Genomic DNA, 26814 nt, shown 5'->3' with positions numbered 1-26814 from the left:
GGCGTGCGCGCCCGGACCAGAACCCGGAACCGACAGGAAGGGAGCGACACCCAGGGCCCCCTCCTGAAGCGGCCTTCGCGTTAACGCCTGGAAACGGCTTCGGAAGCGCCGATGGGATTCCCCTCCATCCGCAGCATCCCGCTCTTCGCTCTTCGGCTGGCAGCGGTGTTCGGGAAGGAGCTGAATTCCCTTCCCTCTGTGTCAGCAATGAGAGGGCTGTTCACCGAGCCAGTGAATTCGCTTAATTGCAGGGCTGTTTTCAACACGCTGCAGCAGCTCTCAATTCTAAATGTATAAAGCGCTAAAAACCTCATTTCTTCTTACAGAAAAGTTCATCCAAAATAGCGTTAGCAACAGCACCAAGACCGCCTTCACTCCCACCCTTTTCAAACCAGACAGCTCCAGCTGACGAGCACGGCCGAGGCAGAGCCCCCTCCTCCAGCTCTAGCCTTCACCTGAGACCCCAGGACATCACACAGCAAATTCCGTGCTCTTTGGCCACAACACACCTGGTGAACCTCCAAAATGTCATCCTTTTCTGTCAAATTCATAAGACAGCTTAAAAAACATCATTTAAGAGGATCACAGAAAGAGACTCATGGCCAGAAATAGCTTACTTCAAATGTCTGATAAAATATTACATATATGCAGCGCACACAATGAACACGTTCATGTAAAACCACGAACACATCCAAGTAAGTGTTAAAGATCAGTGGAAGAGAGATAAAGATCAGTGGAAGAGACAGAAGTAGAATGGCCATTAGATGCATGCTTTCAGGATTGCACCACTCTTTCTAATGTTGACTGAAATTCCTTTATGGGGAAAAAGTCTTCAGTTTTCTTAAAAGTAAAAAAAAGGTATAAAAAGCTTTTTCATTTAGTGGAAATATTTTTTACATAGCCAACATCAAAACATGAGAATGAATATTTAAACCCTAACCAGACACACTGTACCAAGACTTTCTAAAGGAGAAGACACGACGATAGGTTTAATTTTAGCAGTTCTTTAATGGTGTCAAACAGGAAACCATCTATTCTTGCATCTTTTCGATTGTTTCTTCCTTGTATTTGCCCTTCTCCTTGCCGACCTGGCGAGATTTTGCTTTACGCTCCAAGATCTTTTTGCGATCTTTGTCCAGCTTTAGCCTAGTGATCACCACCTAGAGAAAGGATAAAGAGTTTAGTGTCTCTTCAGCGTAACAGCACAGCAGCCTGACACAACGGTGGTAAGACAGCACGGCCCAGGAAGATCTGCTCTGGCACTCGAGTGTCATTGCCCTGGACTCTCTCATTCGGTTTGAGCGGAACTGAGGTACCGAATTGCCCCCGGATTTCACAGTTTTCCCAGGTACGCTCAGGGACCAGAGTATATTGACAGTTCCTTCGATGCACAGCCAAAACACTTGCACAAACTGAAGAGCAGCCAAATTTCTATTTATCTACATAATAATTACTTTGAAGTAATCTAATTTCCATTACGCTGCTCAAACATGACGGATGCCACATCCACCTGAAACACAGCGTAGAGCTGATCCCACCACCACAAAGGCAAGTAATGGATCACTATTTTAATTTCTCCATGTTTTAAACAATATTACCTAAATTTTGGAACACTGGAAAACCACGCTGCTGCCGCTGGCCACTATCGTATCACGGCCGTACTGCCTGGAATCGCCAATGCACCTGGCTAACTACGGGCAGCAGCAGCAGTTCATGCACCGTAGCGACTCATAGAAAGACATTCTGAAGAACACATGGGCTACTGAACCGTTGCGAAGCGGCCAGGCAATTACCACGTGTTACTAACACGGACACACAAAAGGTGAATCGCACAGACCATTTGCTGCCACAGCCTGAACGGTATTTCTAACAAAGCAGCAGAAGCAAACTTTCAGCGCATCAGCAGCCTTCAGTGCTCTCTGTGCCCCTCAAACCAGCAAAGAAAGAAATGTGGCGATATTGCTGGAAGGAGTACTTAAAAATACAACTGACAATCAAATCCTATAAACACCACATAGGCTGCAGCAGGGCTGCGCACTCCTCAGTTCCACTGTGCGTTTAGGTCTCTCTTAATTGTAGTTAACTCCTACCTCTTTAGCTAGGAGAGGTAGGAACTGTTCCTCCACCCCACTGCAAGTTTGCAACAAACGAAACGTTCTTCTGTACGTTTTGCATTAACAACCAGAATCTTTATGCAAAGCTTTATCGAGGTCTGATTCCCAATTAAAGAAAACTTTCACAGAAATAAAGGACCAGCACAAAATTCCGTTTCTTTCACTACTGTTTACCACACGAGTCGTTCGCACGCTGGCTCCATCGCAATGTCACCTTGTCCGTCAGATGTTATTACTGCACACAAGCCATTGCGGTGTTTTGGAATAATTCTGCTCTCCCTCCGCCGAACACACCAACCGTTTAGACCAGAAAACCTGCTACAACTGGATTTCTTCCACCAACGCTTCAGTATGCGTGCCCACGTGGCAAGGCTGAAGCAGACTGATTTCATCTGCTTCCAACCAGGTTTTGGCTAGTTGCTCTGTTAGTTTGAAAGGTTTTCCTATTATGATCTAAACAGGCTTTGCCTACTTTTCACGAACTCTGTAAATCACTTCAGGCTAAAACCAGGCTCAGAAGAACTTAGTTCACAATAGCCCGCAAGAACAAATCACGATTCTGGGCACCTGTCTAACCATTTCTAACACCTCCCTAACCAGTGCAAATGCCACACAGCAAAGATGAAGGATTCTTCTAAACCACCTGTTTTGTGCTTTAACACCACCAAGTTCTTCAAAAAAGTATTTTAGCAAGACGCTAAAGCCTCTAGCGGCTTCTCCACCAAATAAGCCCTAGAAACGTCGAGGCGTTCTTGGTTCCAACTGTCGCTTCTCTACCATCACAACACCTTGACATTTCCTTGTTCATTACCCCCCAAGGCGGCCGTATCTCAATCCACTATTCCACGTCGGCGCTGGCCAGCCAGGCCTCCTCACGCCCTTCGCGCCTCGCTTCGCGCCGTACCTTGCTGGGATGGATCCCCACGTGGACAGTTGTGCCGTTGGCCTTCTCGCGCTGAACGCGTTCGATGTAGATGACGTATTTTTTTCTGTACACCTGGACCACCTTGCCGATCTGCTGTCCTTTGTAGTGTCCCCGGACAACCTAAACAACAACATAAGAAGCACACTGTCCCGCACTTCAACCCCCCCCCTAAACAACTACCAGATCTTAAGAAACACCATCTAATTATCCCAACCGAAAACCAGAACTGCACAGGTTGAAATCCCAACTCTGCTCTGAAAACACGTGCCAAAAAGACATCAACTACTGGACAATTTCAGCAATCGCTAAAATGGAAAATACAATGGATCAGAGCCGTGCTTTTTGCTCATTTTCCCTGCAGCAATCCCTAACGAAGGAACTCCGTATCTTTTCAACCAGAAGGCTAATGGCCAACTTCAACAGTTTTTTACCTCAGTTTTTCACCTATCTTTGCATTTTATATTAAAAAAGCCACTTAACCGGGCTTCATTTCTACACAGATCTTTCAAATATCCCAGGTAGCAAGTAGTCTATAAAAAAAGGAAAGAAACAATTCTTTGTTTTGTGCTTTATTGTTAAAAGCCCTTAATCCAGTGCGATAATCAATGCATGCAACTGAGGTGCAGTAACGTTGCCAGCACACTCGTGTTCCTGGTATTTCCCTTGTCCCCGATGTGATCTCAAGAAACGCTCAATGGCCCAAGTCTATGACGACACTAACTTGCATTATTTCTGCAAAACCCATGGCAAAGCTCCAGCACCAATCCGAGTTTCTCCAGCCCTTCCCTTCTGCCCAGGCTATACGCAAAAACCAAAGCGCAGACAGGAGTTCCCACGCGAGAGCACGACCTAAAGGAGGGAGAGCGCAGCTACCTGGACTTCATCGTCCTTTCGGATGGGCATGGAGCGGACGTTGTATTTCTGCCGCAGCTCCTTGGAGAGCGGGGAGGACATTATTTTTCTTCGGATGTGAGAAGGCGCATTGAAGTGTCGTTTGCGGTTCTTGCTACGGTCGGAGGTCACAAATGGATTGAACTTCATTTTGGCTGCATGAAGGAAAACAGTAGTTTGAGAGATGCTTGTTAACACTGTGCTTTATCATCTGCTATCGCAAAGTACGCTAAGACATAAAAAAGCAATTTTAACTTGTTTTTAATCCCGCCCCCAGCTCGTATGACCTTACAAACTGGACTTCAAGTAAGGTTTAAGCCTCTTCCCTGATTGACAACGGCCCCGTGACTGACAGATGAGCTACACGTGCACATCAGACCATTCTGACCCAAAGCGCGCTGCGGCCAGGACACCTGACTGACCAGCCTTCGTTTTGCACTGCAGCACGAGCCGCCTCCATTCATAAAGCGAACGTGTACTTTGGACGCACGGAGCGAGGGAACTCCCACGGCTGCGGGGCCCCCAGCGACGCTCGCCACCGGCCTGGCGCACAGAACCGCTCTGCAAACCCGAGACACCCGGGGCCGTCCCCAAACCTTGACAACCGCGCTACGGGACCGTCCGTCCCGGCACGACTCGTCCTGACTGACGCAGGCGTGCCCGTTAAACGGTGCTTGCGCTCGTTTTGCTCAGCTCCGCGACCCTCCAGCACCACGCACCCGCAGCGGCCGGGCGGGCCGGGGCCCAGCAGCACGCCGCCGATCTCCGCCGGATCACCCGTTACCAAACCACGGGCCGGAGGACCGGGAGCTCCCCAGGGCACCCCCGAAGGCAGCGCCGGGGCAGGCCTGCCCCGCCAGACACCCGCCGGGGCCGGGACAGCCCCGCTCCCCTCCCCAGGCAGCGAGCGGCCCCTTCCCGCGCCGCGGAGGCCTGGGCCGCGCCAGCAGGGCCCGAGGCGCCCGAGCCCCTTCCCGCCCCGCTCCCGCCTCCCCCAGCGGGCCCGGCCGGGCGCGCCGCGGGGGCCCCCGCCGCGCCGCGGCCGGCGGGGGAGAGCGCGGGGCCGCCCGGCGCAGGATGGCGGCGGATGGGGCCGGGCCGCGCCGCGCCGCCCTTACCCCGCTGCTGCCGCCCCGACGGCCGCCCGGAAAGAGGAGCGCGCGCCGCTTCCGCTTCCCCAAGCGGCCGCCGGGATCTCGCGAGATCCTGGGCGCGGAGCCGGGGCGACTGCGCCCCCTGGCGGCCGGCGGCCCCGGCTGCGGCGCGGCCAGCGTCCGGTACCCGCGGGGCATCACCGGCGTCAGCCCGGTGCCCGCCGGGCGTCACGGGGCGTCACGGGACTTCTGCAAGGCCTTTGGCACGGCCCCCACGCCGTCCTGCCTACGTTGGGAGGGTACGGATGTGCTGGGCGGGCCGCTCGGCGGGTGAGGGACTGGCTGGGTGGTCGCATCCGGAGGGTGGGGGTCAACGGCTCGGTGCCCAGATGGAGATCGGTGACGAGTGGGGTCCCGCAGGGGTCCCTGCTGGGGCCGGTGCTGTTCAACATCTTCATCAGTGCCACAGCCAGCGGGATCGAGCGCACCCTCAGCACGTTTGCAGATGACACCAGGCTGAGGGGTGCAGCTGACCCGCCCGAGGGACGGGATGGCATCCAGAGGGGGCGGGGCAGGCCGGAGAGGGGGGCCCGTGTGAACCTCAGGGGGTTCAACGAGGCCAAGGGCAGGGTCCTGCACCTGGGTGGGGGCAACCCCGGTATCAGCACAGGCTGGGGGATGGAGGGGTGGAGAGCAGCCCTGAGGAGAAGGACTCGGGGGTGCTGATACACGAAAAGCTGCCCGCGAGCCGGCGATGTGCGCTCACAGCCCAGAAAGCCAAGCGTCTCCGGGGCTGCGTCCCCCGCAGCGTGGGCAGCGGGGCGAGGGAGGGGATTCTGCCCCTCTGCCCTGCTCTGGGGAGACCCCCCTGGAGCCCCGCGTCCAGCTCGGGGGTCCTCAGCACGGGAAGGACATGGAGCTGTTGGAGCGGGGCCAGGGGAGGCCACCGAAATGCTCCGAGGGTGGCCCAGCTCTGCTGGGAGGACAGGCTGAGAGCTGGGGGGGTTCAGCCTGGAGAGGAGGAGGCTGTGGGGAGACCTCACTGCGGCCTTGCCGTGCTGAAAGGGGGCCGACAAGAAAGGTGGGGACAGGCTTTTTAGCAGGGCCTGCTGCGACAGGACAAGGGGGGATGGTTTTAAACTGAAAGAGGGGAGATTCAGACTGGACAGAAGGAAGAAATCGTTTATGCTGAGGATGGTAAAGCACTGGCCCAGGTTGCCCAGAGGGGTGGGAGATGCCCCAACCCTGGAAACACTCAAGGCCAGGTTGGACGGGGCCCTGAGCAACCTGACCTGGTTGAAGATGTCCCTGCCCGTGGCAGGGGGTTGGGCTGGACGGGCTTTGAAGGTCCCTTCCACCCCAAAGCCTTCTGTGATTCTGCGGTCACCCCGGTACCCCCGCCTCGGTTCCCGCAGCCCCTCCTCCCACCGTGCCCAACGTCAGGGCCGTTCAGCAGCAGCCCCGCCAGCAGAGAGCCCCCTGCCCACAGCCCCCAGCCGAACGGGAGCCCTGTTCCCTGGGGCTTCTGCCCGGTTCCAACCCCTCAGCCTGGACCCCGCTCCCCTGCCCGCATGCGGTCACCTCCATCCCCGCTCCCACGACCTAACTTACCTGCACAAACCGCTTGCCTTTCAGGGAGATCTGGGGCTATTGCATTTTTCCAGAACACAGGTTAATCTGTTCTCGAGGAAAATTATTAACGTCTCGTTGGTAGAAATGAACCCCTCAGTGGGGCGAGGAGCAGCGCAGACACTTGCTTGGGTTTTGGTTTATAAAGACAGGCTGGAAAAGTGTCCGGACCGCCAAGTTGCAGCAGGCTGAGCGCCGGACAAACGCCTTTCCCAGTGCCCTTACCCATCTTTTACAGAGAGTAAGGAGCCTTCAGCACCGTCCTGTTGCTTCTGGAAATCTGAGTTCCAGTCTGTAAAGAGGTTAATCGGAAGCGGGCAGGATCTGTTCCTTCGGGAAGGTGTTGTACAGCAGACACCAAGACAAGTAAGCAATACCAGGACTTTAAAGGAATTGGTTCCTTACTATGGCGCAGATATATAGTGCCCAAATTCACTGTGTTGTAACCCTTTACTATTTCATCTTTAATAATTGTCAGACACTTACTTCTAAATACTTAGTGAGGCAAGGCTAAAAGGAAACCAAGGTGGGGGTGGGAACAAAACCCGGGTTCTGCGGCAGACCGAGTGGCGCAGTGACTAAAGCCAACCGCAGCCAGTTCCAAGCACAGCCCGCTCACCTCCCATGAAAGAGAGGGAGGCTGGGACACTTGGTACTGTTCGAATCCAAGCACTGAATGTCCAGACGTGACTCAGTGCCGATTACAAAAGAGCCTCGTGTTAACTTTCTACACAGTGACCTGCCTTACAGTGATTTCATTGTGAGATAACGCTTAGTTCACTGAAATAATAATTAAAAAAGCAAGAGGAAAAAGCCCTTTTAGATTGATTTTGCAATAGTAGTGCAACAAGAAGCCAATCAAAACACGACTTTTATTTTTAATTATAGAACTAAAAAGACTAATATTTTATTAACATAAGGTTGCAAATTAAAAGAGAAATGCCGGAACTCCTTAATAACCTCCACTCTAAAAATGCAGAAGACTTGTGCTTTAACCGTCGCCACAGCATCCTGCAGGGCCACGTCCTCCCTCCCCCGCCCCTCTCCCCTCTTCGAGGACTATCGAGAAATACCTCATTGACATCTTTCATCTGACACTTCCGACGGCTCTTCTAAAGCAGACACTCATCGCAGTCGTCGTCAGCCCCAACAGTTTGTGTGCCACACAAATAAAACCAACTTTAAATGAGCAGCATTCAGAAACGAACTGCAGACATTATCACCTACGCTGCAGATTTCCCTTTTTACAGAGCAGTAGTTGAACGCAGGTATGGGATAAATCAAACATGCACAAATGCACGTCTTCCAATTTTTTCTTACCCCATTTCCATTTTTTTCCTTAAAAAATTGTCTTCAGCAATCCACTTACTGCCTAGAACATACCTAAGCACAGCTGTCCCTAGAGCGAAACGTTTTAACTCCACCATTGCAAAGCATCCTACGCCACAAGTTCCCACCGTACGATGGAGTGCAGCTCCAGGGGGGCTTATGTAAACTGGAATATACCCAGGTTCTAAATATTTCGCTTCCTACAGGGATGTCTTTTTTGGAAAACCACAAATACTTCTGTCAAAATGCTGACTTGAAAGAGCAAAGTCAGGAATAGGGATGAACACCTACGATCGATGGTTTTCCTTCCACTACGTCTTCAAATTATTTGTGTTTGCATCCATGTTTAAAAGCACAACTACGCTCATTTTGTCTCTAGAAAGTGTTTGAGAAGAAAAGTGAAATCTCAGGAGACAGGCGAGCGCGGGGCAGGACTGCTGTAGCAGCAACCACCTCGCTTTCACATCTGAGAGAGGAAGAGCAGATTCTTCTGTAAACAGACGCTGCAGCATCATGGCCCGACCCACGGCAGCCACGGCTGGAGGACAAGCTCGCCACAACTTCCAGCAGCCCCAGAAGGCAGCCGTGGCTGGGCAGTGCTCCGAGGCTTAGACCTGGCTTAGAGAGCTAAGGTGCGGACTGTTTCCTCAGCAGAGTTTTGCCAGAACGCGAGTACAATTTGGTTTCCACAGCTAGCAAAAAAAATGTGATTTATTAGGTTATTGCAGTGGACATTTTGGCAGAGAAAGCAGGCGCGCTGAAGTATGCATCTGTCATTTCCAAAAAAAGCCACACAGTTTCACTGGTCCGGTTCAGAGAACGGGCCTGGACTGCACAGAAGGCAGCGCTTAATTCGGACAGCGGATGGGAGCAGGGCAGAAATAACGCGCCAGGGGACACAAGGAATCGGCAGCCAGCTTCGCTTGTTTGTGTCGAAGAAACTGTACCAGGGAAGACATTTCAAAAGACTAACGGTACAATCCACCGCGCCGCAAAGGCCTTCTCTTGCACAACTCGGGAGAGGGCCGCGCTGCTAAGATATTAAAAATAACATCCTTGTAATCCACTGGGTTCCCAAGCTGTGAGCAGAGACTCAACAACTTCCAGAGGAAAAACTAGGACGTTTTTGCTGTAAGCTTCAGCCGGTCGCAGTGGATTAGAGGAAATCCTTCAGCCAGCAAGAGAAGCGATTGCAATGGAAAATCCCGGCTCCCACCGGCGGCCGCCGCCATCCAGCGGGTACCGCTCACGGGCACGCGGACGCACGCACCGAAATGAAGACAAGCATCTCATTTTCAAGTTGATTTTTGTAAATGGAAAAAAAAAATGTATAAAATCTATCCATACATTAACAGATACAGGAAGTTACACAATCCAGTTTACACCTACAGTAACAGCAATCAGTCCGGAACGAGAACAGGGAAAAAATTCCAACGCTCTCATTTGTCCGAAGTCGCTACGGGGCAGAGGACGGCGGGGGAGGGTGGGCGGCTGCTGCTTTTTGGTGTGTGGCTAAAACTGGCTACCTTCCCTACTTCCAAAGCAACGAGACAATTTCAACAGACACGTATTAGGAATACTTTTGAAATGTATCTGACTCTAGCATTAACACTGAATATTCAAAGGTTCATATTATTACAGCATAATGTTCGGATACTTCTGCCTCCAGGAAAGGGCAGTGGGCAGTAGATATTATCCAAGAGAAATCCTGCACCCGTCTTCGAATTTAAAGCGTTGACTGAGTTAAAGATTTTTACTTTATGATTTTTATCCATCCTGGAACACTTAAAATTTGTGTATCCTCAGCTCAGACATTTACAAAGCATGCAGAGACTGTTACTACTCAAGGAACGTTTAGGAGGCTACGGAAAACGTGCTGGTGGCTATTGGTCTAACTTTAGCGAACTCACGTCTTCCGTTACACGCAAGCCGCGCCCGGCAGTAGTTTTCCCCTCCCGCCTCCGTCTGTTGGAGGCCCCAGAAGGCAAGGCTTGAAGGAGCGGGCATGGAAGCTCGGGTACCATTTTAAGGAATAAACCAAACCAGCTACCAGCAGGGCCAGCTTGTGGGAACGCCTGCCCTGCTCCGGTGTACCCCTGGGCGAGCAGGGGCAGTCTGGGCGCAGAAAAGATGCCGGACCGAGTTTTGAAGGAAAGGGGAGGCACCTTAAACCCTGAACAGGCTCCCCACGTTTGACAGGTGTATCCCACAGACACACACAAAGCAAGGCAGTAAGCTGTGCTCGTCATCCACCCGAAAGACCGCACCGTTTTTCTGAACGCACAGAATACACAGCCCCTTTTCAAAATAACAACAAGAGTAATAAAGCACAAGTGCAGAACCCAGACTGCTGGGGGGGTCTGTGTTTAAAAAACGTAAGAAAGAATAAAAGCTAATGCTGTAAAGACAACTATTCCCTTTCAAAGCAAAGGCCACATAAAACTGTGTTGCTCAGTTTGGTTTTTACTTCATGCCACCTGTAAACACAAGACTGGATATTCAGTTTCTGGGAAGAAATGAACCCACTTTTACATCCAGAGCAAAAGAAAGACCTTCCACCGCCCGGATCAGGGATTACCCAGGAGAAGGTAGCTGGGGGAAGGCTTCCTCTTCTCTTCGCTCATGTCATTAGAAAGGTCACATCTGAATGAAAGAGCTTTCAATAAAAGCACAAAACATTTCTTGATGTTATTTCTGCCCTCTGTCTCTAACGTTTGCTACGGGGACTAACACTTCCCATTCCTCTCCAACAGATACATCACCTTTTTGGCACCCCGGGTGGAAGTCCTTCCTAACGTATAATTTTGCCTTACACAAAAGTCGATTGTCTAATCATGCAAATCCAACAGAATTCCAAAAAGTGCCACAAGACAGCTCAACTCTTTGCAATCTACTACCTAGTTTGTACACTGCCATAGGAACCTCCCAGAGAACAGACTGTCATCCTCGCTGAGATCTGACGGCGTATTTCATTACGGCATTTCAACCTCTCTTTCTAGGGGGAGAGAGTCGAAATCCACGCCCCAATTCCATTGATTTGTCACGCTCAGAGCTCTGAAATGCATGGAGATTTCTTTGATTTGTTGAAGACGTCTTCACTGAACAGCCTGATTAGAGAAAAAACTTACTGATTCAATCAAATAGAAAATAAAGACAAAAACAGGTAGTGGTAGATTTCTCAATCTTTGCTCCTGTCCTTGGAGACTCGGGTAGAGTTTCACCGCTACTGCATTTTCCCCAGCTGGATCTTCTTCCAGGCCTCTGATGCTGTGAAAATGCAGGAGTCGAGGATCCCAGCTACAGTGAAAGTTCCTCCGATGATGGCACATATCTGAAACGCAGAGAGGGGAAACACGTTTGTCAGCGACCAGGGAAACCCCCCAGCCTGAAACCGGGGGAAGGCTCTTATTGCCCACTGCTAGGGTATTTTCTGGAAGCACAGTGAGAACTGGGTGACAGTGCTGGGGACGTAACTACACGACAGTCAGTCAGGAAAACCATCCCCTACAGTGGAATAACTTAGTGCTCTCCCAAACTCATCACAGCCTGAGCCGATCATAAATGCCAGCCCCGAGGAGCCCGCGGCAGGAACGCTGCTCCTTTCTGGGCGAAGCTCCACCTAACAACGCTTTCTAGAAGCTCTGCGTTGCTCACATCTTCCTACTACTGTTTTCTATTATAAATGCCACGGCCTTGTAGTCTTTTCCCTATTTCACAAGACGCGGCATTTGCAAACAGGCAAAAGACACTTAAATAGCCTGTGAAGGACAGTGACTAACAGAGAAACCCAGCTACCAGTGACACCTACGGCTCAGGCTGTCTAACACTTTCCATTGCAAGGGCTGCTTACAACAGCACCGCCAGCTTAACTCTTCGTGGGCCAAAGTTTTCCATGCAAGATGTCTCGGGTTGAATTATTTAAGCATCAGTAAAAACACGTAATCGTTTTCAAGAACAGAGTTAGGGAAAAAATTAATCTCCTGATTAGCCTAACAGCTTCAGTTCTCAAGTGCGAGAAAAACGCAGAAGTACTCTGACACGTCAAAGCAAAGGTGCTCGGGCTTGGAGCGCCCAAAATCAGGGGGCACCAGTTACGGACTCCGCAACACATTGCTTCAATCCCTTATCTGGGAAACGGGGACAACGCCAAACTTGCCTCCCAGGGAAACTGCGAGGGAAAACACATTTGAAGGGTTCAATACCACGACAAGAGCCGTCCCAGACTCCTTGTGGAAACACGCGATTGCGCTCAGGACGGGTCAGCACAACCCACCTGCAGCAGTCGAATACCGCAGGGTGGGAAGAAACGCTGCTCCCGGGGTGCCACCCCACCCCGCTGCACGAGGCAGGGTTCACATGGAAAGTATGATACACAATAATGTAACCCAATAACGTTTGACAGCCGAGTTATAATTACACAGCACCTGGCATTTCCTAACTCCCACATTTTTGACTTCGTAACTGTGATGCTCTTTTAACTTGGTCTTTTACATTGCGTAGGATTAGGTGGCTCTGAGAATAAGAGACACTGGGTCAGTGAGCACGGGACAAGGGACAGAGCTTATCTTCTGACAAGGGCCTGCCTAGGAAAAGGGGGGTTTTGCTGTGAGGCAGAAGCCGAGAGAGAAGAACCCCAAATCAGTACGCCAGTGTAGCAGGGAGGTGCAACACGACTGACGCAGACGGGAACCGGTGCCACCCCAGACCTACGGTGCCATGCCTCTTCTCCCGCACAGCACCGCACCCCCCCGGCAAAGCCACAGACAGGAGAGCGACACGAGAGGCTCGGTGGCAACAGAACAAACAGCTCGTTAACGGCGAGCAAAGGCAGCAAGAACTAAAGCACTCGTTTACACGCGTATTTATAACCGGGATATAGGCGTTTAGTGGCTTTTGCAGGACAGTTGGCATTCCAGCAGATAAAGGCTTCAAAAACCAGAGCACCAGCCTGAGGCAAAGTTTGTATTTTTAGGGGACAAGTCCGGCTCCTGCCCTCCGTGCCCCCCTCCTCGCCATCCCTCGGGGCATGACGCAGGCTGGCTTTTCAGGGAAAATGACCGCAATAGCTGGGTTATTTCAGTCACAGCAGCTCAGCTGACAGGAGATGTTACACCGCAAACAACAGAAAAACCGTCCAACACCAAGATTTTGCATCATATGGTAGGAAAATCTGATTTCAGCGCAGCAGTGCAAGGGGGTGGGGAACAGAAAAAAATATATATTAATCTGCACAGCTCTGTACCGCTGAGTGTTTGTGAGTCACGCACGCCTGGCACTCGCTTGGCGCCTGCCCCCAGCACACACCCGGCCCTCCTGTCCTTGCGACAAAAAAAAGGCAGCGCCGGGGCTGGCCTCCAGGTCAGCGCAGCAGCTGCACCGCTGCGTTTCTTCATCATCGCCGTTCTAATACGGATGGAGCGTTCCTCCTTAGCAGCACTGAAGGAACTTAGGCATCATGCACTTATTTATATTTAATGGAGTTTTATGCTGGAAATGATCTGTGTTTGGCTCCATGAGGTTAGTTTGACTCAGGCCCAACCATTAGAGGGGGAAGGAAAAGGAATACAGCAGTGTAGTGATGGCAGCAGCGAGAGACCATGCAACGTGGGCGCGCAGGAGGGTTCTGAACAGAACACGATTCCAGGCTGGGGGCTGGGATGCAGGCCGAAGGCTAACGGAAAACACGACTGGGTACGCAGTAGGGAGGCAAGGCTGCAAGAACAATGACAGAAGGGCAAGCGTCCGATACATCAGTGTGGGCCTGGGACGTCTTAAAATCTGAAAATTACTTTTGGGGACAGGGGGGAGCAGGAGGACCCGCGGGTAATTCCCAGTAAGGTAAGGCGCAGAATCCCACTCAGATTTCCGGATGACCTGCAGCACATCTTATAGAACAACACTGTCTTGGTTCTAAATCCGCCACGGGGCTGAGTCCGTGATACCTGTCGGTAACAGGTCCCATGCCTGAAATAATTCTCCCTGCAACCATTTCCCCCTCCATTATTTCCAGTTTAATTTTTTTCATACCTAGAGGGCAGACGAGTCCTCTCAGATCAGGAAAAACATTCTATTCTTTTCTTTGGATTTTGAATGCTTCACCAGAACCTTGGCTTGTTTTCTGCCTGCTCTCCCCTCCCAGCCCCTAGACTGACCTCATCGCAAAACCTTCTTTCAGTTTGGCCACTTACAGGAACTCATAAATTTTCAGCAGCAAAACTTTCCCCCTTGCTCCACAACCTCAACCACAAGGCCACGAATGGCTTCTCTTCATGGGGAGATGCCTTGATTTTAAGCAGTACGGTTTAACAGGCAAAAGCTACCGTGTTTAACACTGTGCCGGGTGTCTGTGGTTAACCCCAGGATCCACGGCAAACTCACAGCACAGTGACAGTGGCAGCACTGACCCACGAGCAACACAAAATCTTATTTAATACTGAATTTTTTGAAGCGTGGCTTGTAAAGTGAAATCTATGCTAAACCAATGCCTTTTGTCCTGCACAGGAAGCACCTCTCATGTGGTACAGAAAATCAGGATAATTCTTCGTACCGCAAAAACCCAAGGAGGAGGCACGAGTTAGAGAGGGTCCGTTGGGAACAGAGGAGACCTGGGAACATTGCTATGGTGCTACAACGCTGCTCGTAGCAGCGCTGAAGTGTTTGGGGGGCAAGCTCATTACTAACAAAGAGCATCAAATAACCTTCCCAGCAGCAGAATGAGATTCCTTTGGCTCTCTGCTGAACAGCCAACACCCCCCTCTCATCTGACTGCTCCGCACGGGATCGTCCCTCCGTAGCGTGTCCTTCCCTCCAACAGCGACACCGTTTCCCCGACAGGCGGCCATGCTTAGCCACACGCTGCGTTATGTCCCCAACGGCTGAAGTCTCTTGCAAGCCCGCAGGATCCTCCCCCAGCCCCGGGACACGTTTAAATTTACTGAAAGCCACACGGGTGCCCTAGTAAACAACCTGCTTGCTGAAAGGAGCCACAGGTGATCCCTGCCTACCCCAGAGCCCCTCTTGTGGGTTTTAAATTAAGCAGCTGCTGCTCAGAAAAAGCTGATGCCTTCCCTGGCCAGCCCCATTCGGCAACGGCTCCAGATGCCCCAGCACAGCCTCTGGCTGGACCTCAGCCCAGCGCTGATTATCACTAACCGGTCTCCAGAGCAACTGTGATGCAAAAGGCCACGCTGGAGATACAGGAAGGGGCTAAAGCAGTGGAAAGGACAACGGAACAGATGGTGTCATCAAAACAGGGCAAGGAAACCTAGGACAAAAGGTGCTTTGATCCTCTGCAGCACTGCTCCCCCCTCCAGCCTTTTCAACGCCACCCTGAACGCTGTAAAGCTTTAAGTGTAGCACATAGGCAGCCACGGCTGCCCTACTGTAAAACATTCCTAGCCTAAATGAGAGCAAGAGCAGGCCACCTGGACCAGGGCCAGAAGGTCCGGACAGTCCAGACCGACAGCCACGGTACAGCATCTGTAACAAGGATCTGTCCCTACGTCAGCCACCTCTGAAAAGGGTACGGCACTGCCTAACAGCTACTGCAGGCATCGGTGCCATCCACACGTCTCCATAGGAAGGACGTTCAATCGGAACGGCCCCCAGTGAGCTGCTTGAGACTACAGCCCTTTATAAGACCAAAGAAAGTAGACAAAAATCAACTGTAAAACTCTTCTTCAGCAGCTTAGCAGCCAGCACGCGCCTGGCTAACTTTACAGAGAGGATGGGGCAAAATTCTAGCTGGGGCCGTCTCAACTCCAAACGCTCACTGTGGCAAGCAGTCAGGAAAGCCTCTCCCTGGACTCCTTACATAAACTCTGAAGCACGGTATCAAATTCCACAAAGATGCTATTTATATGCATACAATGGCACATTAGCAGTAAATCAATGCTAGCAAGGGACATGACAAAGAATAATGCCAGCTATCAATCCTTCCCAAACACTGTTTCCCATTAAAAACACCTCCACACCCTAACCCCCAACAAGATGCGTAAGAAACCCCTGCGTATGAGAGCATATCATTAGGGAAAGAAGTAGAGGCAGTACAAGTCAGAAAATGCTGACGTCTGACTTTTTTTAGCATTATGTTTTGAAACCAAACAGGCGTGCTAAGAAGAGAAGGTCTTAAACCACGACATTTAGATTTTCCTTCAAGCCCCTTTCTCTTGGCATTTGTGTATCCTAGAGATCACACGCGTTTCTGAAGTGAAGCGAAGGGAACTTGGTGTTTATCAGAAGCTGCAAAATCAAAATCTTTAAGTGCAACACAGCCACACTGTTTATGTTACTTCCAATTAAAATATTCAAACAGTTTAAAAATCAAAATCTGAGGTCTTCATTCCAGCCAATTTATCAACTACTTCACATTCTACCATGCCTCACTGGCACAGCAGACTGCAGCTTACATTTTAAGCCAGCTCCCTCAGGACACATTTTTTAAAGTTCTGGAAGATCTTTAAATAGCTCCTTGCCTAACCAGCAGTTTGGACGGCACAGCTTTGTTATAGATGCTGAGATCAGTACTGCAGGATGTTATCTGGATACATCAAACCAACTCGTCAGGAAAACACCTCTGGAATTTGATAATGCAGCTCCTCTCCACTTCTGCCCAGGAGTAAAAGCCTGGAACGGGCATACCCATATTAAGCCAAGCAGCAGCACTGAGGAAAACCACCGCCCTGCATTCTCTGCAAGTTAGATCTCTTCATTGCAGAGACGGTGTGTTGCAGCCTGCTTTACTGCATACCACATTAGCTTTACTTCCAAGTTTCTGATGTGCTGCAATAGAGCCCGGCCTGCCTAGACAGAGTTCGGCACTTCTGGCATAGGATAATTTTCTTTCTTCTTGTGCCTAGCTATTAAATCAAATTGTCAGAGCACAGGGCTTACCAGCTCCCTCCCTCCCACTTCAGTACGACGGCGGTGATGTACTGCTTTAGTTCAATCATGTCGCAATGCTCTGAAGCAGAAACTCAATTCTTCTGGACAAGAAATGCTCAGAAGAGAAAGGAGAGGCAGGCAGGGGAAGGGAGAATTAAAGGCTTGGAGTAACTCACCGACGTGATAAACCTGTACAAAGGCTGTCGCCTCTCTGTGTATTTCACTGTGATGGGACTCAGGTCGTAACGAAACCAGATAGCTGGGATAATGCGGCCAGTGTGACTGTAGGCTACGTACTCCTAGAAAAGAAAGTGGGGGAAAAACGGCAGAAAACGTGAGCAATCTCATTCCAGATAGAGCGTCTGCAATAAAACGGCTTCTGTGGATCTGGCCCTTGCTCCGCTGCTTTGTACTAACAACCTGACCGAAAGAAGCAAACAGTTCATTCCCGTATGACTGCTCATACATCCCGGCCTTATCAAATAGGAAAATAAGTGCTTTACAGTCTGATAACGACATAGCTGGGCACAGAGAGCGACGGTGCTTACTCTCACCTTCGTTCAAAGTTACAGAAGTAAACAGAAAGGCTGCCATTGATTTCTCTAGCTTAGATTTCTTCTATTCAAATACGAGCAGTCTCTTAAGTGGTTGCAGGTGAAGTTTTTGTACTGTCAGTATGTAAATCGTATACTGGGATATTCATCAAATAAACAGCATTTAGTTTGCAAGAACCTGAAAAGCCCTTCTTATCCACACCCTCAGAGCAGCAAGCAGCAGCTCCCGTCCGTGAGGCCCCCGTCGCATCGGGACCAACAATGCGAGTGCTTTCCCACTCCGTATGAATCACGCAGAGCCATGTTTAAACCACGTTTAAAAATCACGCTGAAAGCCAAAATGAAACTGTATACAGAAAATTACTGGCAAAGGTTCAAAAATATTCCAAGCTTGTTCGGGAGAGACATCGTCAGTGATGATCTCCGTCAATGCATCTCTTTAATAACAGGCACAGTGCAATCGATCAGCCACAGGACAACACCCCAACCAGACACACTGCACAACGCCAAGGCAGAACAGACACCAACATCGACTTCGCATCAAAAGCCACATCTTTCTGAGCTCATATTTTCGCTGTGCTCTCAGAGGACATACATATCAAGTTTCAAGGACAGTTTCAAGGACATTTATCTTGACAGACTGAATTAAAAAATGAAAGAAAAGCAGGCCAGGGACTCAGCAGTCTGCCGAGAGCCATCAGCACCGGCACGGCACACACCGCCTCGTCACCCAGCTGCTCTTCCCCTCTTTAGCCCTACGACATGCCTGCCAGCTCAGATGACCTCTTCTGTTTTAATTCTCCTTCACACAGAGGCAAAGACAACCTCATATACTTCAGAAAGATGAAGAAAGGACAAGCAATAGCGCACCCAGGAGCATGATACAAAAAAGATAGTTTTACTCTCCGTGAGCTCAGAGGGAGCTAGCGAAATGGCATCTATCCCTTCATTAATCTCATATAAATCACAAATTTCCCTCTATTTAGTTTTTTTTTTTTCCCATGAATGACAGGAGAAGCAGAATGCGGCTGAAATCCCTAGTCACAATATTTTCAGGGCTTTTATTGCCGCAGTTCTGCAGCGTATCTTGGGACGGTGGCTGCCTGGGGAAGGGAGGAAACAGGGCCTAGGAGGCGAAAGGGGAGAGGAGACAGACAGTCCACACTTCAGGCTCTATTTATCTCGTCATACTAGCCCATCTGTGCCAGACTATTCCAATTTCTGTTTCCCACCGATCAGTATGGGAGTCAAGGACTAAAGCACCGATAGGGGAATTTTTATTTTTAATGAGAAGAAAACGCAGAGGCAGCACTGCTTCTCTGCACTTCGGTTTTGATAGAACTGACCTCATTTTTTCCTTCCTCTCCCCTCTCCCCCACCAGCCCTCCTGCCCTCATGAGTCAGTCCTGGCCGAACGCCCCCATTTGCAACCACGCTCACACAAGTGTCAAAAGCTCCTGCTATTTTCCAAACTGTTTTCAGGACTTGCGTCGCAAGAGCCTTATCAGAACAACAGTTGTGACATTAAGCAGAACAAATACATTGTCATCTGAATAGAGGGAGACAGCCAAATCATTGGGACGCGCTGCACAAGCGAGCCCAGAAGTCCCCCGACAGGAACATTAATCGGAGAACTGGTCCATGGGAGCGCATGCTTGAGTCTCAGTTATGGCAAACTAGCTGTAATTAAGTATTATCAACAGATTCTGGACTTTCACTTAGCACCTGACTGGCAAATCATTTTAAATTGAAAGAGGCTTTTTACCTTAAAAAGTAAATAGGTTGTTTTTTTGTTTTTTTTGGGTTTTTTTTTAAGTTCAATATATTGTATTATTAAAACACAAACATCTTCACAATTAATATAAATTAATTTAAGAATTATGAAGTTACCATAACTATCACAATCCACCATAGTAAAGTAGGCACTGTGAAATAGTCAGCCAGTACATATTTCCTGCTGCAGATTCGGTGGCTTAATATGTGAAGTCAACATTTTCTAAAAACTCTGCTAACTTATTTGTCTGATCCATCCCTCGCAATTGCGAGTGTTTTATTAATAAAACCACGTGGGAGTGCTGTTTCGTATGTTCAGCTGGATTCGTTTCCATCCAGATGCACCTCGACACAAACCACAAGAGCTCCTGCAGCACGTAAAAACCTTCCACACAATTTACAGAAATCTAGACCAGTTACGCTGACCTACGAGAAAGTCGGGAGTAAGAACACCGTTCTCTAGAATTCAAACAATACCACCACCCGCTCCGAGAAGGCCTCACGATCCTGGCGAAGGGCAGTGCAGGAGCAGCAGGAAGGCCCTCGGAAGAGCTTCAGTTCCTCCTCCTCCCAGCAGAGGCTACTGCTCACCTACAAACACGCACACGGCTGCGGAGCAGAGGAGCAAGAGGGAGCAGGGATGCTGCCTGAAGATCCTCCATGGGGATCCCTCCATGGGGAACCCTCCACCGGGCTGCCATGGGCAGCTTCCCCGAGAACTACCTGCCGCTTTACCTTATTTGCTACAGTGTATTGGTATGAGTATCGCTGCTTGCCGCTCATGTCTTCGTACACCGTCGGGACTATCTTCAGTATGTAATCATGAGATGCAAGAGCTGCGGGCAGAAAAGGAAAGTATCAGTTAGCATTCAGAGAAAGGAATCGCAGCCTACATAACGTTTCAAAGTAAACGTGTGAAATCAACTAAAACAAGTAAGTCAGAAAAGGTATCTCCCTCCTCCTTATCTCAGGTTCTATGACAAAGTGACAATTTCACATCCTACGTTTAGGTCCTTTGTACAAAGCTTTGTAAGGTGCTTGGATGACACCAGAACCTGCCCACCATTCAAGACTTCTGCAGCACCACGACCCACGGAGATGAGTTCGGGTCACCTGAACCTTCCCAACTGCTTGCAGCTATAAATGATAAGACTTATCAGCACCACAAAAAGCTGTCCTGGTTAAACCAAGAACTAGCTAAGGCTAGAGCTGCAGCTCACTGAGCTCCTTGTGACAGGAAAAGCTCAGGCGTAACAACCTGTGCAATCCCATTCCTTGTGCACCCATCTTTCTTTCCTTCTCTTCTTCCTTATCCTACAGCTGCTTAACAACTACTAATTCATTTTTTTTTCATTATTTAAATGGCTTGTGACATTTTTCGTGTCTGCTGAAACAGTTTTAAAACAGAATTCTAAATTATTTCTCTGCAGGATCCTTTGGCCAAGTGTAACACAACGACATTTGGCTCCTGAGAGAGAAGAAAAAAACCAACACCAACCAAATAACCAGCCATAGAAACTTTGTTCCAAGAAGCAGACCAGACTGATACCCTGCGGAAGCCTGAACACTTGAAGGAGAAAAGCTATGCTGAATTGTAGCATGCACTGGAAATTTCTGTTTGTGTTGCTGATCATAAAGAAGGGCAATGAAAATGTCTGTCCTTCCAGCCACAGGGCAGAACTTAAGGTAAGAGCTAACTTGCAATACAAGAACAAGGAAAAGTTCTGGTCGTGGTGACAGCAGCAAAGGGAAGCTATAGGAATAGGATACGGATAAAAAATTCAGTAACTCTTGAGTCGGTTGTAACAGACAACGTCCAGGTTGCAGAAGGGCTGCAAAGGACCTTTTGGGCTAAGACTCCTCTATGGTACTGGAGAAAATGGAAACGTCAGTCAGCAATGTCTGGATCATTTTGACTAAAGAGGCAGATTAAAGACTTCTGGATACACGTGGATATAGTGTTGCACGAATGGCCCTGTTTTCCCTTCCACAGAGAGTGGCTAAGACCTGTAATCACCAAGAATACGTACGATTTGAGCTGAGTTTGTCTGCTCCCTCCAAGGCATTGAATGCTCCGTGAACGTTATGGACCTGGAAAGCAAAAAGGCGTATGAAGAAACTATGCTCCGACTTGGTACTCTTGACCTTTGCTTCCCTATCCTATCCTGTAACAAGGAGATCAGCCTGATTCAACCTTTCCGAAAACAAAGCCTCAACCCACTACAAGATGACTTGAAATATCTTTCAGTGACCATCACCACAGAGGTTGGTTCCAAGTAAAAAGGTTGATTTCACAATGTCTTACAAGATGAAAGTCCAAAACCACTCCAAAGCTAAAGGAACTGCAGTTGAAAGAGGCCAGTTGTGAAATTTCATTGTGAGATATTTCCTAAGAGCTTTGCATAGTTAACTGTGAAATTCATTTATCAGGCTGAAAGGGAAATAAATGGGAGTCATATTCAGGTTGAAACCCAAGAGTTCTCCCGTAAAGGTAGCTCATGCCAGAGCTGTTGGGCTTGTCCAGCTTTAACTCATTAGCCCGGCTTTCACACCGCACGCACTATGCCCTTGGAGATGGGAAGGACACATGCCAACGCTGCCATCCATTCGGCTTTTCCTGCAGCTGGGGCCAGGCATGCAAGTATCCGTTTGCCCAGAATAACAGGATTTCCATCCCATGCCTTCCACATACTATGATCTGGAGTCTGATGTCCACTGACAGAATAATCAATTTGTGACCTCTCTAGAGAGGGAAAACCCCGCAGCAACGGCTGTAGATGAGAGGTTGCATCATTCACATAATGTCCAGTAAGCTATACAGAAAGGACAAATAACTCCACAACCTAGAAACTCCTGACCTTAAGCCAGACAACAGGGAAGAAGAGTTTGGAAGAAGTATTTGGTCAGGGGTGTGACAGAGTTTCACCTCACTAACAGGGCAACGCAATCTCCTTCCCAGACCCTCTCAACAGCTGACAGCATGTGGATGTGTTTGTCTCATCCTAATGGCTGCTTTGCTATTCCGAATGCTACCGAGTGGATGATGGTTTGGAGGAAGCAGCACCTGAATTTGTTTCTCTCCCGAGAAAGGAAATTCTGGAGAGACAAAATCATCAGCAAGTTTGACCGGTAAGGTGCTGGCAACAAGCACGGAGCAAAAGCAACAGCTGAACCTCCTACAGTGCCTTTCCGTCTGCCGGCATTTCAAATACTTTACAGAACAGCAACCGTTTCCGAACTACACACACAGACAGTACATGTTCTTTACTCATTGTAAAAAGCATATGAAGAAAGAGAAGCCCCTGGACTGGGCTACAGTATTATGTTCCATTCTTGATACAGCTGAGAAATAAGTGTCTTAGAGCATACCTGGGCCAGAGACTTTAAGGTCCAATTCAAATTTTAAGGTCCAAATTCAAAACCAGTAAATATTTGAGCGGTTACTCAGCAAACAACTGTATCTATCCTGTGAGGTACCTGTATATTTGGACTTACATTCTTTGTCCTTGGCTCCCCAGCATCCACGCCTCTGTTTGTATGTAAAAGTTGTCTGCTCTGCATCTCTCTACACGGCGAGATTGCAAAGCTGTGAGCTACAGAGCTTCCACACAGACGAAGCCAACAGACATCTCCACAACGGCCTGCTTCTGTCCCATCAGGTCCCTTGGTGCATCCGCCTCTCTCGTCTTTGCAACACGGGTGGCATTTGTAACTCCCTATTTGATGTTTTACCATGATTTTCCTTGTGGAATATTCTGGACTCCCATTACAATACTTGCTGTCCGTAGATTGCTAATTAATCCCTGCTCTACAAAGTGCCCAGGTGTGTTCCTCGGGGGAACGTACTTGTTTGTATCTTGTTAAGTACCTGGAGGGACTTCAACAAGGAGTAAGCTTTTGGCCACAGTAGCGAAATTGCTTTGCAACGGAGAACTTGAGCAACCCTGTTCAGCCAGACGTTCTCAGGACTGTCCTGAGCTACCAAGGCCAAATCTAGTGCTTGGAGCAGTGGCACAGGAGGCCAGTCAATGGTTTAACAGTGCCAACGCTTTCTTCTCCTGCAACATGGAGCTCCAAAAGACGCTTGCCAGCGCCTTGAACACCCTAGCCTTTAACCTCTACGAACACATGCAAAGACATATAACTCAGGCAGAGTCCAACAGCAGGCTAAAATAACTTCCAACCTTGCAACTATCAAGGGAAGACAAGACCCCTCGCAAGGTTAAAACCAGGATTATTCAACACGATGATCTAGCACTCGAGAGAATTCTATGATTAAAACCATATAATCTCCTACTTTCCCCATCTCTTTCTTTACTGGGTTACCTGACATGCAAGAACCTCATTGGCTTGAATTTTGGTCTCATCTACATGAGGGAAAAATCTACAAAATTCTGCCACTACTGTGCATGAACTGCTGTTGAAGAACTGAAGCTCATTCAATGCCAGACAAGATTTAAATCTCTATTTCAAACAGACTGTTTTTTCTGGAGAAAAGATCATGTGCCTTAGTGGATCATTCCGGCAGAGTTGGTAACAACCTACAAAGAACTAACTCCCGGCACATGACACAGGCGAACGAGAAGCTCCTCACCCTCTTTAAGAAATACGAGCATATATTACATCAAAGCAGGTGGAGACAACCCAAAATATTCAAAGGTGTACCTAGATAGATCTAAAGCTCTCCGTACTTGCTGGCTCTCTACACTGCTTGCTGAGTCTTGGGAGCACCTGCTCAGTGAACACAGCCGCCTTTAATTTGTGCTGTTGAACTCATGTTTGCCTACAGGATCAGCAGCACCTACATGCTCCATTCTTCTGTAGGGAGATGATGAGCAGTTATTTTGAACTTTGAAAATACTAATCAGAACTTGTCCAAATCAGGAGCCAACCACATGTTTGCTAGACAGGTTTCTCACCACCAGAACTGAAGACACTTGCTCCTTTGCCCCGAACTGTCCAGGCTTCTCGTATCATTCATGCTGATTCACACTTCAGCTCCATTGCTCCAAGACTCCACGATAAAACAATGGGAACGCTACCTTAGAGCGCCAATTTCCCACGCAAACTGCAGAACTCCCTATTAGCACTTACCTAATATTTTTCATAATCTCAGTGTGCTTTACAGACATTAAGCCAAGCTTATTTATATGCTAATATTTCAGCGTTCCCACACAAGATATTTCCTAAAAGAAGCCGGGAGCAGAATCAGAAGACTACAAAGCCACGCTTAGACTTGTTAGCATGAAAAAGGGTTTTGGAAGTGGGTGTACAAGAAGCAGACTAATGAGACGTCTGTGCTGAGGAAAGAAGATTACAGAGAGACTACGGGTAAGCAATGTTTAGGGTGAGTCGCAAACTGGGTGTGCACACATATAACTCCCACCTGTGATGCTAGCTCCTTGGAAGTAGGCTAGAGAAGTGCTGTAATCTGTCCTTATTGAGAAATCAGCAGTTATTACATAACTCACAACACCTGGTGAAACTCTATCCACTGGGCAAGTGCACACATTCAGCTTCTTCCCAGCAGGGAACTGGCGGTTCTACGTCTAACCTGTGTTCCACAGAACAAATCTGACTAATAGGTGTCTGCTACACAAGCATGGTGAAGTGAATTAAAAAGAACTTGACTGGTGCCATGGTAAAGACAGTAGCGAGCACACATCTTCCCTTAGTATACTCACTGCCCCTCCGCTAAGGCAGTCAGGACTTGTTTGCTGTATTAATACTGAAATCAGCACTGCACAGGATTTTGCAAAGCCATGAATCCTCGTTTCTACTCCCCGCAGGAAGACAGCCACATAGTTTTCCAAAAGCACTTTCAGTTTCAGATGAAAACAGCACAGTTACTCTATGACTGAACACTGCTCCTACCTGAAGTGGTGGCACGTAAACAGTTTGCAAACTCTTCTGGACCGAGTGTACCTTGCATGAATGCAAGGGATGGGCTTGCTTACCCAGGCAGTCCTTTCTTCTGCCCTCCCCACACTGCACATGGCCCTTCCATAAAGCCAAAGTCACTCTCATTGCATTCAGCCCCCTAGAGAAGGGCATCTTCAGGGAAGAGAACTCACCTGTAACTTGTCCCCAAATGAGAGCTTGTGGATGATGTGAGTCATGTCAGGATTCTGAGGCTGCGCAGTGGCACTGTGCGTTGACACGTGAAAGTTACCAGGGACCTAAAATTAGTCAAGACAAGGAAGACAGGATTTCACATTTTATCCCTCAAGGCATCGCTAGGCTCTGTGATATGAAGTGGAAACGCCTGGATCCATCCCGCCTGGCAGGCTGTGTCTGCTTAGCAGTGGACAACCTCTGGCACGTCAGAGAAAGGCTCTGAAACACCTTCCTGCACTTGACCACCACCACGCTGCAGACAGAGCGGAGATCGGTTACGTCCTGCAGCCCAAGAGCCTGGCACCCTCACATTGCTACTGCTGCTGACTAGGAGGACATGAGTGGATCACTCCCAACTTTGGGGATTCCTAACACTTAAGGCTATGTCTTTCATCCCTACTGAAATAAGATTCATGTCTCTGACAGGCAACAAACAGTTGCTTAATGTTTTACTCCCACATCTCGCATTTGTAAATGGCCCCACTGCTGCAGGACAACCCAAGAAAGCTGTGGATGTATTCTTATCGTAGTACTGGTCACGAGCGACCTTACATTTGAGAAGATTATCTGTAAGAATGAGTTTTATACAAAAAGAGAAAAAAAACCCCACCAAAACCAACGGGGTTCCCATACAAACTAAGCTAGATCTTCAGCTTCTAGCCCTGGCAATAGCCCTTCCAAGCACAGGACTTTCTGTTTTTAATTTTTTAAACAGAGGGAAATACAAAGTTCTGAAAAATACAGATTTCACCTAAGGACTCAGACCCAAGACAGAAAATGAGCACTGGTGTCATTCCAATGGGATCGCTCTAGCATGCACACACTTTTCAGGTCACTAGCCCTATGCCGTGAAGTCTTTCAGCAGATTCAGCTTAATCACTGTTATGGAGGGTGCAAGAATTTTTTCCTATCGAGAAAAGGTTGGGAAATTAAGCAACGCTGAGGAGCAATCTGACACGGCCTAAGACGAGAGTGGGAGGACGGTTATACAACTGGTACTCGCTGTGCTCGCCGCAGAGACGCCGCACCAGCAGGGCCACGGGAGGCCACATGCCGGATCCATGTGCTTTCAGGAAAGCTAATTTACATGACTTGAGGAACAGCAGTGCACTCCTGGGAAGACTTTCAGGTGTGGACACAGGCTGTGTCATACACAAGCTCGGTAAACAGGGTGGCAGAATCTGCAGTAAGTAGTACACACAGTCATCCCACTGTTACCTTGTCCTCCTCCTTCAGGTTTGAGAAGACACTCAAGTGCAACCCTTGGTCAAGTTTCAAAGCCTGGCCCTGTCCCACTCCAGATATCAGCTCGTACAGAAGCCTGTAAAATTTCTGCCAAGGGACTGCAGACTTTCAGCTCATACACGAGAGGTTCAGGTTTTGGGAGGCAGAAGCGCTGGGTGCGGTGCCCTCCCTCCGACAGCAGTCCCGGCCACTGCCTGAGACAACGCCATCAGGGGCCTCTCACAGGCTAAGCAGCGAAGGGAGCTCCTCGCTGCCGCATA

General features: G+C 49.1%; 2 protein-coding genes and 1 long non-coding RNA gene across 3 annotated transcripts in view; 1 reads left to right on the top strand and 2 right to left on the bottom strand.

Moving 5' to 3' along the window:
- Nucleotides 1–988: 988 nt before the first annotated feature.
- Nucleotides 989–5181, bottom strand: RPL26L1 (ribosomal protein L26 like 1). The gene is made up of 4 exons (XM_087753709.1): nucleotides 5049–5181; nucleotides 3913–4085; nucleotides 3019–3159; nucleotides 989–1160 (listed from the first exon to the last, which is right to left on the bottom strand). The coding sequence occupies exons 2-4, from the start codon at nucleotides 4078–4080 to the stop codon at nucleotides 1032–1034; spliced, it is 438 nt and encodes a 145-aa protein (XP_087609835.1). The 5' UTR covers nucleotides 4081–4085; nucleotides 5049–5181; the 3' UTR covers nucleotides 989–1031.
- Nucleotides 5182–5200: 19 nt separating this feature from the next.
- On the top strand, nucleotides 5201–7723 carry LOC148056123 (uncharacterized). Its single transcript, XR_015703847.1, has 2 exons — nucleotides 5201–5323; nucleotides 6892–7723. It is a non-coding gene; the product is annotated as an uncharacterized LOC148056123 (long non-coding RNA).
- A 1548-nt stretch (nucleotides 7724–9271) lies between these two features.
- The window catches only part of ERGIC1 (endoplasmic reticulum-golgi intermediate compartment 1), a 58921-nt gene continuing 41378 nt past the window's right edge, over nucleotides 9272–26814 (bottom strand). The window contains exons 6-10 of the mRNA XM_087753708.1: nucleotides 25267–25371; nucleotides 21223–21283; nucleotides 19928–20028; nucleotides 17042–17164; nucleotides 9272–11313 (exon numbers count right to left, since the gene is read on the bottom strand). Of these exons, the coding sequence (XP_087609834.1) occupies nucleotides 11206–11313; nucleotides 17042–17164; nucleotides 19928–20028; nucleotides 21223–21283; nucleotides 25267–25371 (498 nt within the window). The 3' untranslated portion in view covers nucleotides 9272–11205. The remainder of the gene's footprint in view (nucleotides 11314–17041; nucleotides 17165–19927; nucleotides 20029–21222; nucleotides 21284–25266; nucleotides 25372–26814) is intronic.

The sequence above is a fragment of the Nipponia nippon genome, unplaced genomic scaffold (assembly GCF_047370975.1).
Source record: "Nipponia nippon isolate SJK-2023a ecotype South Korea unplaced genomic scaffold, ASM4737097v1 scaffold_17, whole genome shotgun sequence".
Classification (NCBI taxonomy): domain Eukaryota; kingdom Metazoa; phylum Chordata; class Aves; order Pelecaniformes; family Threskiornithidae; genus Nipponia; species Nipponia nippon.
This window is presented reverse-complemented; position numbering and strand designations above follow the sequence as displayed.

Coding starts and splice junctions, on each gene's coding strand:
- RPL26L1 (XM_087753709.1), bottom strand. CDS start 4,080: ATGAAGTTCAATCCATTTGTGACCTCCGACCGTAGCAAGAACCGCAAA. Junction 3,160..3,912: donor GAAAGGACGATGAAGTCCAG/GTAGCTGCGCTC, acceptor GTTGTTGTTTAG/GTTGTCCGGGGACACTACAA. Junction 1,161..3,018: donor TGGGGATCCATCCCAGCAAG/GTACGGCGCGAA, acceptor TCCTTTCTCTAG/GTGGTGATCACTAGGCTAAA.